Genomic DNA, 20,165 nt, shown 5'->3' with positions numbered 1-20,165 from the left:
AAGAAGAAGAAGAAGAAGAAGCTTTATTCGGTATGAAAAAATTCATCCATTACAACACATAATCACCAAAACATTATAAAAATACCAATAAAAACCTTGTATAATAAAAGCACCCATCATAAAAACATGTACATATAAATATATATATAGACATATATATATAAAAATAGAAAACAGACAAAGATAAAAACCTCATTCATAAAAACTGAAAACAAATAAATAAAATCATTCTAAAAATTCTACATTTTTGCGCCAAGTAGTAGCTCCCTTCAGGAATGATCCCAGGCCCTTCCATACCAGTACATCTGAGGCCATTTGCAGCCACATGAAAGCAGGACGATATTGCACAAAACCCTTGGGCCTAAGGAGCGGTAGTAGAAATCGGGTTCTAAATGGTGCATAAAAGGCACAAAACAGTGTAAAATGGATCAAGGTCTGATGGGACACCCCATCACAGGGGCAGGGTCTAATACCTTTCTCCCCATACTGACCTAGGGGGAAGCACAAATTACTTCTAATGAGCCCCAAGCGAAATCGAGTTATGAGAGACCTTTCCCTCACATCCTTGATTTCTGAAAGATATCGCTCAGGACCCACCCACGTCTTTAGCATAGTAAATTCCCTGATCGATTTTTTCCTTAGAGCCTCCCCCTCCCTCTTGTTCTCCTGGATTCTCTGAAAGTTATCCTTAACCCATTTCTTATCATAGCTAGTCAAGTCCTCTGGATAATCAAACAATTCAGGCTGCCCCAGGTCATGTGCCATCTTCCTTATGTGCGACAGCCAGGGAATATGCTTTACATTGTCGCAGGCCAAACAATCCCTTAGGATATCCCTGTTAAGAGAGGCATGTTTGTTACTCCAAACTGAAATCCATAACAAAAGGGGAGCCAGTTGGGTAGAGTCCTGTACATACTCAAGGTCCAGTTCCAGGTGAAGGCAAAATCCAGGAATATTTTGTCCAACACCCAGAAGCCTTCTACAGAAACGATTTTCTTCCACCATAAGGGCTTGGGTATCCCTAAAACCCCACAGTGCTGAACCATACAGAAGGACAGGTAGGCATTTCTGCCTAAAGATTTCAAGCAGGGGTTTGATAGGTTTGCTACCTACCCTAGCCGCAAAGTCAAAGGTTGCACCAACTGTTGCATGAAAAAGCACGATCCTTCTAGCAATACAGGGTTTCCAAGATCCTTTCTCATCAAAAATGACCCCTAAGTATGGGAACTCATGGACTCTGCTAATAACTTGATCCTCCACCCTTAGCTCCCCCACCCTACTCATAGGTTTACCACAAACCATAAAGTGCGACTTCTTAAAATTGACCTCCAGTCCCAAAGCTGACATAAAGACAACATAAGCTCTAACTAATTCTCGGAGACCATTCATCGTGCGGGCCATAAGGACCGCGTCATCCGCATACGTCAGCACAGGGATATCAATACCCTTCACCTTCGGGACATCCCTGCAGTGTTCCACCAGAAAATCTGACAGTCCATTTGTGTATAGAAGGAACAAGGTAGGGGCCAAGACACACCCCTGGTGCACACCCCTTGAAAGCTTGAAAGCCTCCGAGCATTCCCCATTTGGGCCCACCCTCACGTTTGCAACTGTCCCTGAATGGAGATATCGGAGAAGCTCTACAATATTAGGGTCCAACCCTAACTGAATTAGCCTCTCCCATAATAAAGACCGGTTTACTTTGTCGAAAGCACAGCTAAGGTCCATAAAAGCAAGATAAAGGGTACCTTTCCTGGCCTGTGTGTATTTGTTGATTATCATCAGTAGATTAAGACACTGTTCTTGCGTGCCGAGGCCTTCCCTGAAGCCATACTGTTCCCGACTTAAAATATCATTTCCTATCATCCAGGCCTCCAGACGACCTAGGATAATCCGTCCCAGAATCTTCACAGAGGAATCCAGCAGTGAAATAGGGCGATAAGACTTAGGATCATTTCGATCACCCTTTTTAAACACTGGGACTATACATGCCAATCTCCAAGAGGCAGGAATGCCCACTGTAACGGCTGCATTGAGAACATTTAGGAGAATGGGTACCCATAACTGAGGGTTAGCTTTATACAGATCCATCGGGATTGAGTCCGGGCCCGGAGCTTTATTATACGCACAACTCTGTATCGCATCAATAACCTCCTGTAGTGAGAATCTGATTGCTAGGTTAGGAGCCTCATCGGACACACTCTCCTGCATATTTCTTAGGGGGGTACCCTCAAATATACTACAGAAATGAGTTACCCAGGCCTCCGGGGCTATATTACATCCAAGGCCCTCAGAGGTTTCTGTTTCAAAGGAACCTCTATTCACCACCTTCCAAAACAGGCTGGGGTCTTTCAAAGCTGTAGCACGCTCTAACTCTTCCCAGGATTTATCTTTATATTTTAGCTTACTATCCCTCAGGGTCCTTTTATACCTTATTCTGGCTTCTTTTACAAGAACCCAATCTCTAGAGTGAATCTTGGTAGCCATCTTTAAATTTGCCCTTGCATCATAGCAGGCTTTGTCGTACCAACCACATTTACGTTTATTAGGGTGGTTGCCTACTACAAAGAGACAGTCTCTAACTGCTGCATATACTACTGTTATCGCATCTATAACAGTCGTGGGATTTGGTGCTTCTGTCAGGAGTATTTCCATAAATAGATGTAGGTTATCCCCCACAACCCTTCCCACAACTTTTTGGGGGTCTACTTGCTTCCACCCAAGCCGCCTACCCTGATCCTTTGTCACCACCATAGCAGGCCTGCCTCGTCCTAGTAAGCGTATGGCCCCAGGGAGTTTAAAGGACAATATAAGGGGATTATGATCGCTAAAGCACTCGCCTAACACTTTACCCCCAATCACCAAGTTTCTCATAGGAGGGGACACAAAAATATAGTCAATGGTGGATCCAGACCCTCTTCCAACATAAGTTGGAAGATGGTGAGTGCCTACTGCTTCAATATCATAGAAATTCAGGAGGCCCATCACCCGAGTTCCTTTAGTAGATCTCTACCTCTGGAGTCCTGCGGACCCTGCGCTGAAAAGACCTCGACGTCCCGGATGAAGGGATTAACCACAGTACTGGACCGGCCCAACTTGGCATTAAAGTCCCCGGCGATGATGGCACGAAATTCCAATCCCACCTTCTCCATTCTATCTTTCATAATCTTAAGAATGGAGAACAGGGCCCCAATTTGGCACCCCAAACCCCACACAGCATTATAAAAGTTGACCAATAATACATTAAAATGATTGGAGAAGAGTACCCATACCAGCAATATACCTTGATGGTTACACTTAATTTGGAAAGCACCCACTATCTTAGAGAGGCGAATTAGAGTAACCAGGCCACCTTTCGAGCGACCCCCAAGAGACTGTACAGCTGGAATTGCATATCTGTCATACCCATCCCACACAGCCAGTCCCGCCGACCAAGTTTCCTGAAGCATGATAACATCATAGTTAGCCACACACCCAACCCATGCTTGATCAGATAGCTTAGCGTCATAGCCCGCAATATTCCACGAGATAAGATTACACTGTGGGGCACCTCTTCTTGTATAGCCAGTGCCTTAGCGCATTGTCAATCCACCCCTTCCAGGGATAGGTTGCTATTGGATCTTCTACTATATGCCTGTAGGCTGAATTGTCCCATGGGGAGATTTCTACCAGATCCAGAAGAGTCCCCAGTACACACTCGCACGTGATCATAAAAATAGCCCAAGGGGACCATACCCATGGCCATAGAACCAGCACTAGGGACAGGAGAGCGATGGCTAGAGAGAAGCCTTTTAGTCAGGGCTGGATATCTGACATTTATAATAATACAGTCGTCCTTACCCATCTTATTTTTATGGTCGACCCACCCAATTCTTCTGGCAAACAGGATATCCTTGAGGTCCTTACATGAAAAATCACAATTTTTATCAATTTTACCTTTGAAGGAGAATCTGTTCTCTTTAATCATTTAGCTTCAAGGGAGGATTTGTTCTCTTTAATTACTTGCAAGATCGCCTCTCCAGAAAACATTTTAGAATCTCCAGTACCAAAAGTGGCAGGACCGCCATTGGGGAGGAGGGTCAGACTGTCTGACTGCCACAGCTAATGCATGTAATTCTTATTTTAGTTGCTGTGAGCCCACTGGTTCTTTATCTTTTTCCATCTTGACACTAGCATAGGGTTACCTCCCATTGAGTTATGCTACTCTCCATAGTTACAATTCTTGTGTATAAAGGCATATGGTGACATTGAATTTTCTTTAAAACAACTGCCTGCAGAAAGGTAGGCCACACTGTCTGCTGCTGAATCACCCCTGTTTTGTTATGTAGAAGTGTTCTGCGGCCCACTTACTAAAGTTCAGTAGTCACCTCAACTTCAATATCCATATGATGTGCCATAATCTCAGATATTGCAGTGTCACCATCATATCTATTCATCTGTGCACTGCTCAAATCTGCATAACTGACGTGTAATCTGCACAGGAGAAATCAATGGACCCAGACAAAGGGCACCGAGAGGGGGAAAATACTTAACCTCTTCTTCACAGCTACTTCTGCTATTCGTACCAAGCCACGCTACATCATTCAGCCCTTGCAGCAGCTGTTGGGAGCTTGTTTTTCTCTGCTTCCTAGACTTCCTCCAGCACATCAGGGACATCCCTATGCTTCCTACCACCAAGATACAGTGTTATTTGGGGTCCTGGAGGCAACTGCTGCTATGGTAAGTTGTGACTTTTGGGACAATGCAGCTTGACACCCTGCCACAACCTATACTTTGATCCTTTTGTTATTGGCCATGCGCCGCTGTCATTTCACTTCTTTCCAAGCCTGCCCTAGGCAGGCATCTCAAGCAGTTGGACAGTGCATGATACCACCACTAAGAAAGCAAGGTATTACAGCTTGCCCATGCAAGAGCCTTTTTGATATTTTAAGCACATATTTGCCAGGATGTAGTCAGATGTTGGATAATATCTATTAGAGCTTGATTACCACATGTCTGCCACATAGATACATTGGCCACACCCCTTGTGGAGCTGGCCATGTTAGTTAATGCAGCCCTTAAAAGAGGAATTTTCCCAACTTTCTTGAAGCAGGTGGCTATTGTTTTTTTTTAAACTGAAGTCAACTCTAATTACGAGGATAATTGTAGCCCATTCCTTACTCAATATTCTGCAGTAAAGATAATGGATACAAACATTATGTTCTTACCATATAAATATCTTGAAAACAATAGTTTATTTTCTCATGTTCAATCAGATCTGTCCTAACAGCGGTATGCTGATGGATTTCAGGGAGAAATGAGCTAAGGGATTGTCATTATATGTTTAACTGTGCCCACTTTCCTGTCAGATCACATGAGTCCATTGCTTTAGAGCGATGTCCACCTGCCTTAAGAGATGTCTGTGATGAAAGTGCACCCACCTCAAAGGTGAATGCACTTTTATCAATGTTGAATGCTGGGTGGGTAGCCATGACCTTTCTCCCACTTGGCATTCTCTTTTGATTTTCAGCACCAACACCCCCCAAAACATTAATGGCTCTGGCATGGAGGTAGTTTTTCTCTGTGAGTCAGTCATTGTTTGATTTCCTTGCCTGGGCTGGCCATGCCTTCAGTATCTATGGCGTTGGCCCTGACTGCCACTACCACTGTGTCCTGTTTTACTACTGGCTGTCAGGCGAGTTGTCTGACAAAATATTGCAAACAAAAAATCTCTCCAAAAAATATTGAGAACAAATTTCAACTTTATATTCTTTGTATGTAGAGTCAAAAATAGGGACAAAAAATAGAAGACCACAATATCAACAAAAAATAGTTCTTTTAAAATGTAACTGTTATATACTATATTAATTTTAAAACATTTTAAGTATAAAAATATACTTATTAAAATAGATAACAAATACAACTTACAAACATAAAAAAACAAATATAAATTAAAATAATTGCAAAAAATAATGAATCAAATATTTAAAACATACACACAATACATGATGGGAGGCGTGCTTGCAAATAGTCTAACCACTAGCAAATAGTCAGGGTAGCATTCCAGCTCATAGTTTTTTTGCCCCCGATGCTACCTCAGTTTAGACCCAGCCATATGCAAATCAACCTTGGTCCTGCTCGATTGGGAACAGTCTATCCCAAAAGGCCAAGCACGGTCCTATCCATATAATACAAGCAACCCAAAACCGGTTTCGGCCTAGTTGGTCAGTGTGCTACTAAAACCAAAAGTAGGGAAAGTGTTAAGCTTTGAAGCAGTCAGATTTACTATTCTCACTCCAATCTGAGCAACACTAGGAAAAGTGATGGACTTTGGAAGGGTCAAATTTACTAATTCTACTTCATTGCAAGCAAATATTGAATAAACTAAGTCACATTTTCAACAAAATGTTTCATATTTCAGCATGTCTGTGCTTAAGTGGATTAAAAGCAACCACAATCCCCTCTCATTGAGTCTAATTGCAATATCCCCTCTCTATGAGTCTAAATGCACTATTTGCATCTATGCCGTCCGTTCCTAGGCCATCTCTTGTATCTAGGGAAGTTACAGTGACAACAGACAGGCGCCATTTAAAGTGGCACCAGATAGTTACCCGTCCAGGGTTTTTAACTACCCTTAATGTGGATTTCACTAACATCCTGGAAGGCATTGACGAAGGAGGAGTTGCTCACTCAGATGGACTGATCAGTGTCCACGAGGCTTTCTTCAAACGTATAGCAGGGTACTTTGTTGTTCTGGGTGAACCCAAAGTACAAGGAAATCATAAAGCACCCATGGTTCAATAAAGACTGTAGGAAATCGCAGCATTCCCTAGCTTGTGCAATTAGTTTGAGAGAGACTGCAAACATTTATCAAGCTAAGAAAGCTTATAAAGCCTCTAAGGCACATGCCAGGAGGGACTGGGATTTACAGAAGTGGAGCACCCTTTATGTTGCTTGCATAGCTAAAGATACCATCTTGTTTTGGCAACTTTTAGCTTGCAATTACGTCATGGCTCCTAGTGAACCTGTAAACAAGGTTACTCCCTCAGCTTGGGTCGACTATTTTTCTGACCTTTACTCAGATGTCTCGACACAAAACACCATTGGTCTTATATTGCATCCGCATTGTCCACTTCTTTTAACCCCACTATTTTACATCTCTGATGTGACTTAGGGCCATATGTATGAAGCACCGCATTAGTCATAGCTAAATAGCAATGAGATGTAACATAGGATTCGCCATTTTTTTTCCGATGACCAAAAATTTGCGTTTCACATAGCGATTATCAAATAGTGACTCAGTAAAATAGTGAAACGCTATTTGGTAATCGCAATTTGTGATTTTTGCATTCTGGAGCAGCTTGATGACCTCATAACCGGGAAGTGGGCCAATTCATGCTGTTTCCAGAAGCCTGAACCACAGGAGGGGGCAGACTCATTGAGCTGAGCATTAGGGAGCCAATTTGGAGTGTCAGCCAGGACCAAAACACACCATGTAAAGGATGCTGGAGGCAGAAAGAGGAAACTGAATTTCAGTGAGCAGGAACTGGAGGTACTCACTGAAGAGGTGGTTAAGAGCCATGACAAGCTCTTTGGGAAAAACACACTCCATGTCTTAGAGAGTGAGAAGTGAAAAATATGGGCTGAAACCCAGCCAAAGATCAGCGCAGTGGGTGTGGCTCAGCGCTTCATTGAGGAGATACACAAGCGCTGGTAGGATTTATGTACACGTGTAAAGAAAAGAGTAGCAACCAGGATTACGCAGGCAAGGAACACTGGTGGAGGGCCATCCACCTAGCCACCATCCACCCCCTTGGAGGACATGGTGGAGGCAACTCTGAAATCATTGTTGGGGTGACTGACATAGAGACCTCAGCCACAACAGGCACCAGCAAAGGTAAGGACAACGATTATTTGAATTACCATATGTGCAGGGGAAATTGTCCCCTACAGGAAATCAAAGTTAACACTCACTGATAAAAATGGTCCATGCCACACATTCCATGCAACCCAACAATGCCTTATGAGAGTGGTAGGCCATACTCCAACAGTGAACCAAGATCAAACATTGCAACAAAGTGCATCCCCGCGCAGATAGACAAGACAAATGACAAGCAGAAACACTATGTCAGGGAAACTGTTTACTTCAAAATGAAACTTTGAACTGAAACATGCAAAAAGTAATTTGTAACTAAAATACTGCTCATTGATGTTGCAGATGTCCCTGCCCCACATGCAGCAGAAACAGAAACTCGGGGGAATGAGGAAAGTCAGCCATGGTCTGAGGTCGAAAACGTTGTGTCCATACCACCCACAACACTTGCACAACCTAGGTGCAGAGCAACAGTGGAACCACTCCCTGAGTTCAACCTAGAGTCTAATGACAGAAGACCTGTATATACCACCCTCAGCGGATAGATGCACCCACAGACGTCGGTCCTTTTTCCAGCGCCAATACACTCCCCTCAAGAGACGTAGAGCAAATGTCAGGCAGAGCTCAAAGGAAGGTGAGGGCCCATCTATGTTTGGAGGTCTGGAGTCCTTAATGTTGAAGTACAATGTAAGTACATGAAATTGTACAGGCAGTTGGTGCCTATGAATCACAACATGTGCCAGCTGAATGCAACAGTGTTGGAAGTGTTGTGTAGCCATTTTAGTTATAGCTTCATGCACGTTATTTTAGCATACTAGGCCTGCCGCTGTGCACTTTAACTTAGATATATTTTATTCCACTTCATTCATTATTTTTACAATAGCCACTTTTGCGGTCTTGTTTTATTTCTCTCTATCTAGCTGTTTTTGCCTTTGGTATTCATAGAAAAACACACATCTTTACGTAGGGACTTTTTCTCAGACATCAGCTGTTTTATTATATAAACACTTCCCTGTCCCTTACACGTTAGAGGGAGATTCCAGCCAGAGAACCACAACTGTATGCTGATTGCTGAATGCTTCGCTACAGCTGCTTATGCAGACTTCAGGCCTTTGCTCAGGTATGGGGGATGATGTCTTCCCAGGGGAACCTGAAGGGCAGTATTAGAGCTTAACGTGCTGTGCTCTATTAGAAACCTAGGTAGGAATTGGTCTATTGACTCTAGTGACAAGATGGTAGCGTTACTTCTATGCTTTACTCTACTTGTCACAATTTTAATCTTGTCATGCTGTATCTTCCTGGTTATTGCAGCCCATGCTTTGCTATCTAAAATGCATTTGCTTCTTTAAAATCTTACTGCAACATATACTGCCTCTGTTTGTCATTGTGTATGTGAGACTAATGTAATTGAGAGGAACGGATGAGACCTTAGTGACCACGGTTTCCCTGAGAAATCTATTACGCCATGCACTCAGCTGCCCAATCATCCTTGCCTTTGGGTAGAGAGGAGGCACTGCTAGTTAGCTGGAGCAAAATCCAGGTTAGGGTGACAGACATCACCTGTAGTGGGTAAGACTCAGTCTCCCACACCGCAGGTGATTCTGCCGCTCAAAAGCCAGTAGTCTCATTAGAATAATGAGAGCCTATGCGACATGGCGCCGCCAACGTTTGTCAGGCTCTAATTTTCGGGTCCCCCTGAGTATCTCTGACTCACTATATTCAAAGACACCTCGTTACTATATCCGGAGACGTCCGTGGTATTGAGGATTCCCTCCTCAGCTAATTAGGGAACACCTATCTGTCGCTGGAGGTTGTTCAAGCTTGAACTCTAAAAGGAAAATCCCCATTTGGTGTGCTTATCTCTGAACAAATTTACCATCTAATATGGCGAATCTGCAGCAGGTAGCAATTGCAGTTGATATGAGACAATCCCTGACTGCCGATTTAATGGCAAATGGCCTAACGGCCCAAGGGGGTCCAGTCACATTTGTGGTGGACGCACATGCAGCTTATAGAACATAAGTCTTTTATTCTTGGCTCACATTTCCAGCAGTTGATGGGAACACAAATATATTTCATCACTATATACTTGCAGACGTACCGGGACAATACATAGCATACGCATATTTAGAAATACCTTTACTTTATCAAGAACATAATAATTGGCTTGATGGCATCCTACCCCACACAATTTTACCTGTTAGGTTAGGTCCTCTAAGCAATGATGGTCCTACCTGCTCTTTATTGGCCATTTATACACCTCACCCTGCATTAGCAAACTTAGTGGTAGCTGAAGTCCGTCGCTTATATACTGAGCTGACAGCAATATACAGACGATTAGTACAGTTTGTAATGCAAACATTAAATACAAACCCAGCACGTGCTGCTCCAGCGCAACCACATGCAGTGAAGCCAGGCATTAACCCTGCAACTGTACATTCGATCATGGGTAAAGTACCCGCCAAACGAGAAGAAATTCCGTTTTGGTTAGCTCAAAAAATAAATGCACTGGAAGCAGTATTTCCCCATTCGGAACCTCAGGATAAACATAGAATACTAACGATGTGCTTGCCATTTGGGATGGATCCCACAATAGAAAACTGTAACACATGGGGAACGGTATTTGCCACACTCTATACTATTGCGCACGGTACACTGACACTTACCAACTTACCGGAAGTGTTGAAACAGATTCAGGATGAATACGGGGCTGCCCTAGCCCTAGATTTGGGGATGCAATTAATGGGCAACTTTGCCACAGTATCCTCAATTATATTGAGTAACCTGAAAGGGGAAGCGGTCGCATTAGCAGTACGCATGCAGCTCCAGGATGTTCCTCAACAGGATCAAGAACGCGAGCTGCCAAAATATTGCGGAGACCTACCCTAGCATTGGTCGAGACAGTCCGGGGGCCAGACCTACAAAACCACATTTTCAGGGCAAATCTAATAAAGATTTTACAAAGCAAGCTCCTGAGGGTATTAAGAAACGCTGGGATAAAAAGCAACAAACACCTAAAAAAGAAAGGGGAGAATGGAGCCCCCTCAGAATAGATATAATCTTAGAAATAGGGATAATATAAAGACACCTGACAGATATCAATATACTGATACACGCCAATCTCGTTCCTCTCAGGACTCATCGGAAAAACGCAGTGAGAGAGGTGGGCGGTCAGAGCGAAGAACTGAGTACGTGAAACTGACACAAGAATCCCATCGCTCAACAGAGGTTTCTGTTAAAAAGGAAGAGAAACCTCCCAAACAAAAACCCCAATTTAAAAAGAAAAAAGGGGCAGCAGTTGCAGTTCGACATGCCACTCAAGAAGAGGGTCCTCTTGAAGAACAGGAAGTGGGCACTAGCGCTTCTAGACAGCGTGGCAAAGGTCACAATAGTTCGCCGAAATCTTCTAGAGCATCTGGAGGTGAAAGAAACTGATGACTTGCTACAAGTAGAAACTGCGGATATGCGTGTCTCCACGCCTGTAGGTGTACAAAGTAACGTTAAAGTTAGAAGGAGACATTGAACACACAATAGACGCAATCTTTTGGGATCGTGTGGTAAATATATACGATATTTTGTTGGACGAACAAGATTGGCCACCTGAATTTATACATGCCCACATGAGGAAGATGTTATTAAACCTTCTTTCTCCCCCCTTGTTCCGGAAGAGCTCGTAGAATCCTACGCCATCGATTGGGCATTGGCGCAGAAACCCGCTTGGTATGGCAACCACGTCTGTTGGGACAAAGAATCCACCTACCATGTAATTCCTAGTAAAAATCAACCCCAACCTCAGTCCCAATATCCAATAAAACATGAGGCTAAAGCACCCGTGAGAGAAATCCTCACACAACTGAAGTACCAGGGCGTAATTGAACCCTGCATCTCCCCAATGAATAATCCCTTATTCCCAGCAGCCAGACCGGACCATTGATACAGAATAGTCTTAGACTACAGACATTTAAACAGTCATACACACACATATGCTATACAAAACTCACGTAGCACAGCACTGATGAACAACAGTGCGTAAAAAATACAAAACAACACTGGACATTTACAATGTTTTTTTCTGCTAAAATATAGCCCCTGAGAGCAGAGATTTAACATGTTTCAGTGCACTAGGCTCCCAGATACAATTCTGTCATTTACCCCAAGGGTACAAGAACAGACCAGAACTGTTTGCAGGCGTGTGACTTCAATCTTGCACGACATTGATCCTGAAGCATTGTCCTATGTAGATGATATCTTTCTCATAGATGATGAATTGCTGCAACACTTAAGACGGGTAGCCTGCATTGTTGTGGGATTTGCTGAATTTGGCTAAAAATTCAATTAAAAAAAAAAAAATAGCCTTCCTTAGCGTCCTGTTTCTGGGATATGAGCTATCGAGTGAAGAAAAGAGCCTAGCTTCACAATTCTTAGAAGCATGCGCACCATTACAACCTCCAAATACCATTAAAACACTCCAATCTCTATTGGGTTTCCTAAATTTTGGCAGAACTTACATTCCAGATTATGCAAAATGCATAAAACCGTTATATGATTTAATACGTCCTGATTTTTCAAGTAAATTTTAAACAGTCGAGCACGCATGCATTCTCAGGGACCTGCAGACAGAAATGCTTGCAGCACAACACTTACATGCAAGGGACAACAAAACACATTTGGTCATCAGAGTAATTGCAGGTGCTATTGGTTTCACCTATGTAACGTTCAATGAGGGTGAGACAGTCCCGATTGCATACAAATCACATTTGTACTGAGCAGCAGAACAACGCTTTGCTGCCACTGAGAAAATTCTCACTGCTGTACAGATGGCTGTCATTAAAGAAAACCTCTAGCCCAGGGCAAACGCATTATTTTCGTCTCTCCAATTCCAGCCCTTGAGGCTGTTACCAAAGCTAGCGTTCCTAATGCTAAACCACTACATCCATGTTGGATACAATGGGCAACGTCTTTGACAGCCACTGATGTAGTCTACATTTTTTACCCTAAATTACAAACTCAAGAATCTTTGCAATATGAACTAGAATACCCAGTCCCTGCCAACACACTGTCTATTGATTAGTATCAAAGAGTCATGTACACCGATGGCTCAGCGCAACCTGCAATTGACACAAAGCATCAATACTCTGCTGCTTGTGCAGTCATAAGTGGCTACATGGAGGATTATAAATGTTGTCCCTAACATACGTATACGCAATCCCTAGGGGATTTCACAGCACAGCTAGCAGAGCTAAAGGCTCTGGTGATCGCACTGGAACATACGGATCCTGCACAGCTGACGCTGATTGTTTGTGATTTGTACTACTGTGTCCAGTCCTTCCATGAATACCTGCATTACTGGCGCCAGAATGGGTTCAGAGATTCTAAAGGCAACACCATTAAACACAGACTTTTATGGAGGAAAGTAGCGGATCTGAAGGAAACGCTACTAAATGTCCATGTCGCACATACACTTGGACACCAGCGTGTTGGAATACACGTTGCTGAGAATACACTGGCTGATAAAGCTGCAAAGTCAGCAGTAGCCACAGCCACTGTTGCTGCAGTAATCCGCTTAGGTGCAAAACTGGACGAAGACATATAGGCTGCCGTGAAAGCTACGGCTGAAGGTACGCCCTCTCCAAAAGCAATTCCTGCTAAATATTCCTACTAAATGGGAGGCTGCCTGAACGTTGAGGTTAAGAAACCAGGCATAGGGGTTCGAGATATTCCTAATAAAGATATAAGGCCAGAGTTGATTAAAGCAGCTCATGAGGGGGCAGCATCTGTCCATGCTGGTGTGGTGGCTACAATATCATTGTTACAAGCCCGTTATTGGGGGCCAGGCCTATACAAAGAGGCCAAGCAGTATGTCCTTTGTTGTGACATCTGCCAACAATTCAAGTTTCCACTGCTAAGCGCCCACCGCAGACACCCCTACTAAGTTCCAACAAACCTTTACAACGTGTGTACTTGGACCATTGTGGTCCCCTAACACCGGATAGTGCATACAAATACATCTTAGTCGCTATTGACTCCTGCTCCAGATTTCTATGGGTGTGGCCACAACGCTTGGCTGACGTTCAGACTGTTATTAAAGATTTGTAATTCTTTATCGGTACATATGCAGTTGCGGCATTCCACTCAGACCAGGGCCCTGCTTTCGCCTCAAGGGCATTCCGGTATGCCATGGCTTCATTGGGGGTCCAACTCCAGTACTCATCTCCATTTCATCCCAAGGGAAATAGTGTTGCTGGAGTGACTAAACCATGATTTAAAGCAGTCCTTAACAGCCAGAGTCTTAGGTACGGGCCGTAGTTGGCTCAATCACCTGTATGGAGTCCAGAGAGCACTTAACAATCTGCCTAAAAGGTCCCTGCGGGGGTCGTATTTCATATGAGTGCATGTTCGGAACTCGTATGTATGTTCTAGATCTTGATGGTCCTGACGTGGAGGCGGCTGAAACACCCTTTGACATAAACAAACGTGTCACTGTCTTACAGGAATTACAACAGTTCTGTGATGACAACACTTCTGACAGTGCTGCCTCCACAGGAATTAAGGATGTACCTGTAACGCCTACAAGCTGGATTCCTACAGTTGGGGATCTAGTACGTGAAAGGGTTACTGTAAAAAAGGAGTTCGGTCCTTCCTATCGTGCACCAGTCCCAGTCTTGGAAATACACGGCACAAGAACTGTCATTCTACCACCGTTGGCAGCTGCCAAAGAAAAACACTTTGTATTGATTGACAATGTCAAGTTACACCATGTGGCTGATCCTGCACAGCCGACCAAAAGGAACAGCCAGTAGTTCCCAAATCCCTGTCACTACTGGTCAAGAGGTTCCTCTACAAGCTGTAAGCAGCAATACTGATACCTCTCCGAGCTTGGAGAGGGTGGAAAATGATCTTGCATTAGTTCTACTAATTAACATCTGTTTCAACAAATAATACAGAAACAATTGATCAATTTGACACAACTTCAACACAGACGGATGGCGTCATTTATTCTGAACCACTGCGGGAATCACCCACTCCACCTACAAACACGGCTCCAGCTTTTGTAGAAACTGCTTCTGAATACTTTGCCAACATGAATGACAACGTTTTGGACTCATTCGCCTCTTCGACACCTGAACTGTCAAAAACATGTAAGCTGATAAATTGGCTTAAAGCAACTTACTTTATTCTTCCATGGATCTTACTGTGGCTTTCCTACTTTGGATTGGGTTTGTTATAACATTTTTTGTAATACATGTCATTTCCTTCCTGAAAAATCAACAGTTGAACTGGTGGATGAGGTCCCAAAACCACATATTTCTTCTCCCAAGGTCCGCAGAGACTTGTCTTTTGTGAACATTTCCGCTATACCAATTCCTGATGGGATTGTGTGGGATAAAGTAACATTCAATATATACGGCCCTACAGAGGTCATTCAAATACCATATGTGTTTAAACTTTCAATGAACGATTTAATAATACCCAGAGTTGTTTCTGATCATTGGGATGTGAAAACAGTTGATTCTATGATGACTGAGTTGCAGTATTACACTGTATTTGAAAACGAAGATGTTTATCAATCTAAAGAGAATTATGGTATGTTGTGCTATAGTTATTATGGGCACCATTTCATCCACAGAGCAAGTACCCAAAAGACTGTTTTTAATTACACACAATAGGAACATTGTCCAAGTCCACCGCAAGGGAGTTCTAAAACATACTCAGAAAAGTTTACATATTTTTCTGGGCACGATGCTAGTCATATTATTTTAAATTGCCACCAACAGAAAATGTACGCATACTATTGACTAATTTGAAATCTATTTATTGGGATTCCTTTGTTTCCCGGTTGACTATAGAAGGCTATGAATATTGGTCGAAGTCGATTGACTTAAAAAGTGTGTGGGAAACTAAACATTGGGAAATACGGGGGGAAGGAAGTTTTATTTAGAGCATGCCTAATACCTGTTCAAATGATATTTTTAAATGAAACTACAACAAACAAGTTGTTTAGGCTTAGCAAAGATTAAGGAACTGAACACGCCTAGTATTCCTGCCCCAGCAAAATTTCAGAAATGGCAAAAATAAATTATATAAATGTAACTGAAGATCAGCTCGATGAATGGGTCCTGAATGGCACATTTAATGCTTCAATGTCACATTCTGGCGGGTGGTTTTTGTGGCTCATAGATACCAATTGGTGTTATAAACGTTTTATTAACTCCACTGGGGGTTTTAGAACTAGTAGGCTAGACCCTTGCTACATATGATCCGAACACGCGTGTATAGTAACAACATAAAGTGTAGGGAAACTATGCCAGCAATGGTTACAGAGTTCCTTACTAGATGCGGTTAGAGAACACCTCAGTCTCCTGTCTAATAATACTGACTTACAGGACTTTCTGTTAGGCCTCAGAAAAAAATGCAGAAAGCGCTTCTTATATGAGGTATATAATGAAATTTGGAAGCTTTCCCAACAAGAAGCGGCTGTCTGGTTAAGGCAAATAGACCAAGAAAATTTACAGAAGGCATTAGCTGTTGTAGATAATGGGATTAATACCTTGTCCGACCGGATATACACCTTAAATAACATTGTCTCTTCTGCTATGGACATCATGCAACCAGATATGTCTTTCTTACACCATGGACAGAGTCAGCTAAGGTCCATTATGCAATTGGGCTGGACACTATAAACGCTGAAGGCAGGTCACGTTCCCTGGCAACATGTCAGTGCAAGGGAAATATTTTCTACTTTTAATTTAACGCGACACCAACAACTAATGGCTAAGGAAGAAGTGACTTATGTCATGCTAAACATCGAAAAGTTAGAAAAGTTGCCTTTTACTGTGGCTCAAATACCATCTGCTGACTGGCTGATACACGGGGTCATTAATCTGCCTATTTCCACACTACAATTCATGTCCTGTTTAAAACACATTTTGGTATGCAGATATGAAAGGCTGGGAGATAGTTACATCCATGAAGTGTGGGAGGTACACTTCTTGTACAAATGTCTCAGTGGCATGAAAGAAGTCTTTCTTAGCGGCAGTGAATACAAGACTTCTGTCAACCACTCAATGGTTTGTAAACAGCTGTCCTTGCATGGGGCGTCTGCAGCGAACTTGGCTTGTTATCTGAAGGGAGTTCCAGTCCCCTTAATTAGACCTACGTTCCAGGTGCTTTGAAACGGCAGCTATGTTCTCCTTAAGGGTGAAGACTGTTGTGGGATGCGAGCCGGAATAGTTTATGTTGTTTCGGTCTCTAAGATTGTTACATGCTGCGGGAACGTACTTTTTCCAACCACTAGATTAAAAGAGCTAGCTGACATTTGGCCCCATATTGCTACTTCTAATGTGAATTTTGACAAGTTGAGCAGACTCAAGGTTTTATTGTTTCAAAAACACATGTCTCTCACATCTGCACACCAGACCTACGCACTTCGGGTGTCAAGGTCGTCAGAGGAGATACAGTCCCTTTTAAGTACCAACTTTCTGAGACACTTTGGTGAACTTGTGGGACGAATATTTAATGCGTCCAGTACTACTGGAATCACAAATTTCTTTAAGACTATTGATTCTGGTTTTGGTCACACCTTCTCCTCCATATTCGGTTTAATACCATCAGCCATCCACTCAATATTCTCCAGTATTTTGGGGGGATTTTCAATAACTTTGGCTATAATAGTGGGCATTTTGCTGTTGTTACTTTTCATGCCCAATGGCTGTCCTACAGCAACAAGGAGGAATGAAAGCGCTCCCACCAGCGCAGCTGTGTCGTGAATGCATGATGCAGTACTTTGGAATAACACTCCTGCAGGAATTGGAGTGTGACTGGTCTCTGTCATTAAGACCGGTTTTGTATTGTGTGCAGCCCTTGTTTCGGTGCTTTTGGTGCTCTTTCGAACATGCACTGCAAGTTTGTCTTTCTACACAGCGCTTACTTTCATTGGACACTGATCTGTTAATGTTCTCGCTGAGGGTTAATTACCGGACATGTGCTTTGATGGTGCGTTTGCTATGGGAAGCTGCTTACGAGTTGCCCTTCCTGGAGTATGCGGCTCTTCACTCATTATTGGGCACACCACGGAATGCTGCTGCCTTGGCTGAGGCTCAGCCTATGGAACACGACTGCTCCTTTGTCCTTCTCGGCGATGTCTTCCCAACTTTCACACCTGCTGAAGTGGAAGGTTTCCTGTCCTCCATTATCCCGGATTCAATTGGCAATTAAAAAAATTACTCTGACTCCTGAAATCCAGTCCTTTCTTTTTGTGCCACATGTTCCCATTTTAAAATGTCCTTTTATATATGCTCATGTGACCTTTTAACTTGTCATTATTGAAATTTTTTACATATATATCTTAGGTTGAGTTTTAGTAGCTTTTATGTATATTTAGGCCTTGAACCACCTTCAACCGACAAGGGGAGGGTGTTGTGTAGCCATTTTAGTTATAGCTTCGTGCATGTTATTTTAGCATACTAGGCCTGCCGCTGTGCACTTTAACCTAGATATATTTTACTCTGCTTTTTTTTTTTTTTTTTTACAATAGCCACTTTTGCGCTCTTGTTGTATTTCTCTCTATCTAGCTGTTTATGCCCAGGCCAGCACTACGTTCTCAAACAAGACATTCTTGCTCACTCTGTGCTTCTTTTAAGGCTGCAGTAAGATAGGTTGAACGTGGTAAAAGTTTTGTCTCTGGTATTCATAGAAAAAAACACATCTTTACGTGGGGCATTTTCTCAGAACCTCAGCTGTTTTATTATATAAACACTTCCCTGTCACTTACACGTTAGAGGGAGATTCCAGCCAGAGAACCACAACTATATGCTGATTGCTGAATGCTTCGCTACAGCTGCTTATGCAGACTTAAGGCCTTTGCTCAGGTATGGGGGATGGTGTCTTCCCAGGGGAACCTGAAGGGCAGAATTAGAGCTTAACATGCTGTGCTCTATTAGAAACCTAGGTAGGAATTAGTCTATTGACTCTAGTGACAATATGGTAGCGTTATTTCTATGCTTTACTCTCCTTGTCACAATTTTAATCTTGTTATGCTGTATCATCCTGCTTATTGAGCCCATACTTTGCTATCTAAGATGCAGTCTCTTCATTAAAATCTTACTGAAACATATACTGCCTCTGTTTGTCATTGTGTATGTGAGACTAATGTAATCGAGAGAAACGGATGAGACCTTAGTGACCATGGTTTCCTTGAGAAATACATTATGTCATGCGCTCTGCTGCCCAATCATCCTTGCCATTGGGTAGAGATGAGGCACTGCTAGTTGGCCAGAGCAAAACCCTGATTAGGGCGACAGGCGTCACCTGTAGTGGGAAAGACTCAATCTCCCACACCGCAGGCGATTCTGCCACTCAAAATCCAGTAGTCTCATTAGAATAATGAGAGCCTACGCGACAGAAGGACAAAAAGCAACAGCAGACAATTTAAGGGAGATTATGAATGCCATTAAGGAACTCTGCACTGAATTACAGCAGGACCATTTCACCCACCGTAGGCACCAGCACCAGGTGATGGGTAGATTGGATGGGTTTAGCAGATCGGTCCATCTTCTCACAAATGCAACTGCTTTACAGTCACGACGTGCTGTTGGCATGCAAGTGGAGATGGCATATTGCATTGAAGACGATGCACAGGATTGGTGCAGGTTACCAATGCAATGGAGAACATGCAGACAGCCCGGATTGCAGGAACAGTAGTGTGACTGCCCTTGTTATGGAGTATAGGCGTCGGAGTTCCAGATACAGTGATGTCTCAGAAACCTCAACAAGAGATGCCGCTTAGCCCACTGACCGTTCCATTACAGTGCGTGGGCACAAAAAGTAATTGGGACACGTTCCAGGGCTTTTTGTTTTGTGACACTGGACTACTTATATTATGTTCATCGTGAAGCAGTTGATTTAAGTACATATAGTGCTTTTGGACTACCTATGTTGTATGCCCACATATTCGACATTAAGGTTAAGGCAATAAATGTGATACCTGTAGCAATAAGGAACAATACTTGGATTCTTCATTACTTACATCAAAAACAATTGCCTGAAATTTCTGCACGTCTTTGTCTTACTTCTGCTGCTCTTGATTCATCTCCTGGGTGTCAGGGTGATAATGGGCTCTCATCCTCACCGGACTCCGTATCAGAGGGTTGCAGGGTTATGCCTCTCAATGTTACAAAACTGTGCAATATAGCAAATGTAGTCGCAATCTTGCAGCAGGTCTCAGGAACGTATTGTAGTGCCATGCCACTTTTGTGCAAGCATCAAAAGCGACTTGTCAGCAGGCCAAAGGTCCTCTCAATCGCAAATTGCGTCC

The 20,165-nt window shown here is 43.0% G+C and overlaps 1 protein-coding gene across 1 annotated transcript in view; it reads left to right on the top strand.

Moving 5' to 3' along the window:
- SOCS2 (suppressor of cytokine signaling 2) overlaps window positions 1-20,165 on the top strand; it is a 211,274-nt gene that overhangs the window by 109,088 nt on the left and 82,021 nt on the right. The window contains exon 3 of the mRNA XM_069228965.1: window positions 8,198-8,486. Coding sequence (XP_069085066.1) covers window positions 8,360-8,486 — 127 coding nt within the window. The 5' untranslated portion in view covers window positions 8,198-8,359. The remainder of the gene's footprint in view (window positions 1-8,197; window positions 8,487-20,165) is intronic.

This window comes from Pleurodeles waltl, chromosome 4_1 (assembly GCF_031143425.1).
Source record: "Pleurodeles waltl isolate 20211129_DDA chromosome 4_1, aPleWal1.hap1.20221129, whole genome shotgun sequence".
Lineage (NCBI taxonomy): Eukaryota > Metazoa > Chordata > Amphibia > Caudata > Salamandridae > Pleurodeles > Pleurodeles waltl.
This window is presented reverse-complemented; position numbering and strand designations above follow the sequence as displayed.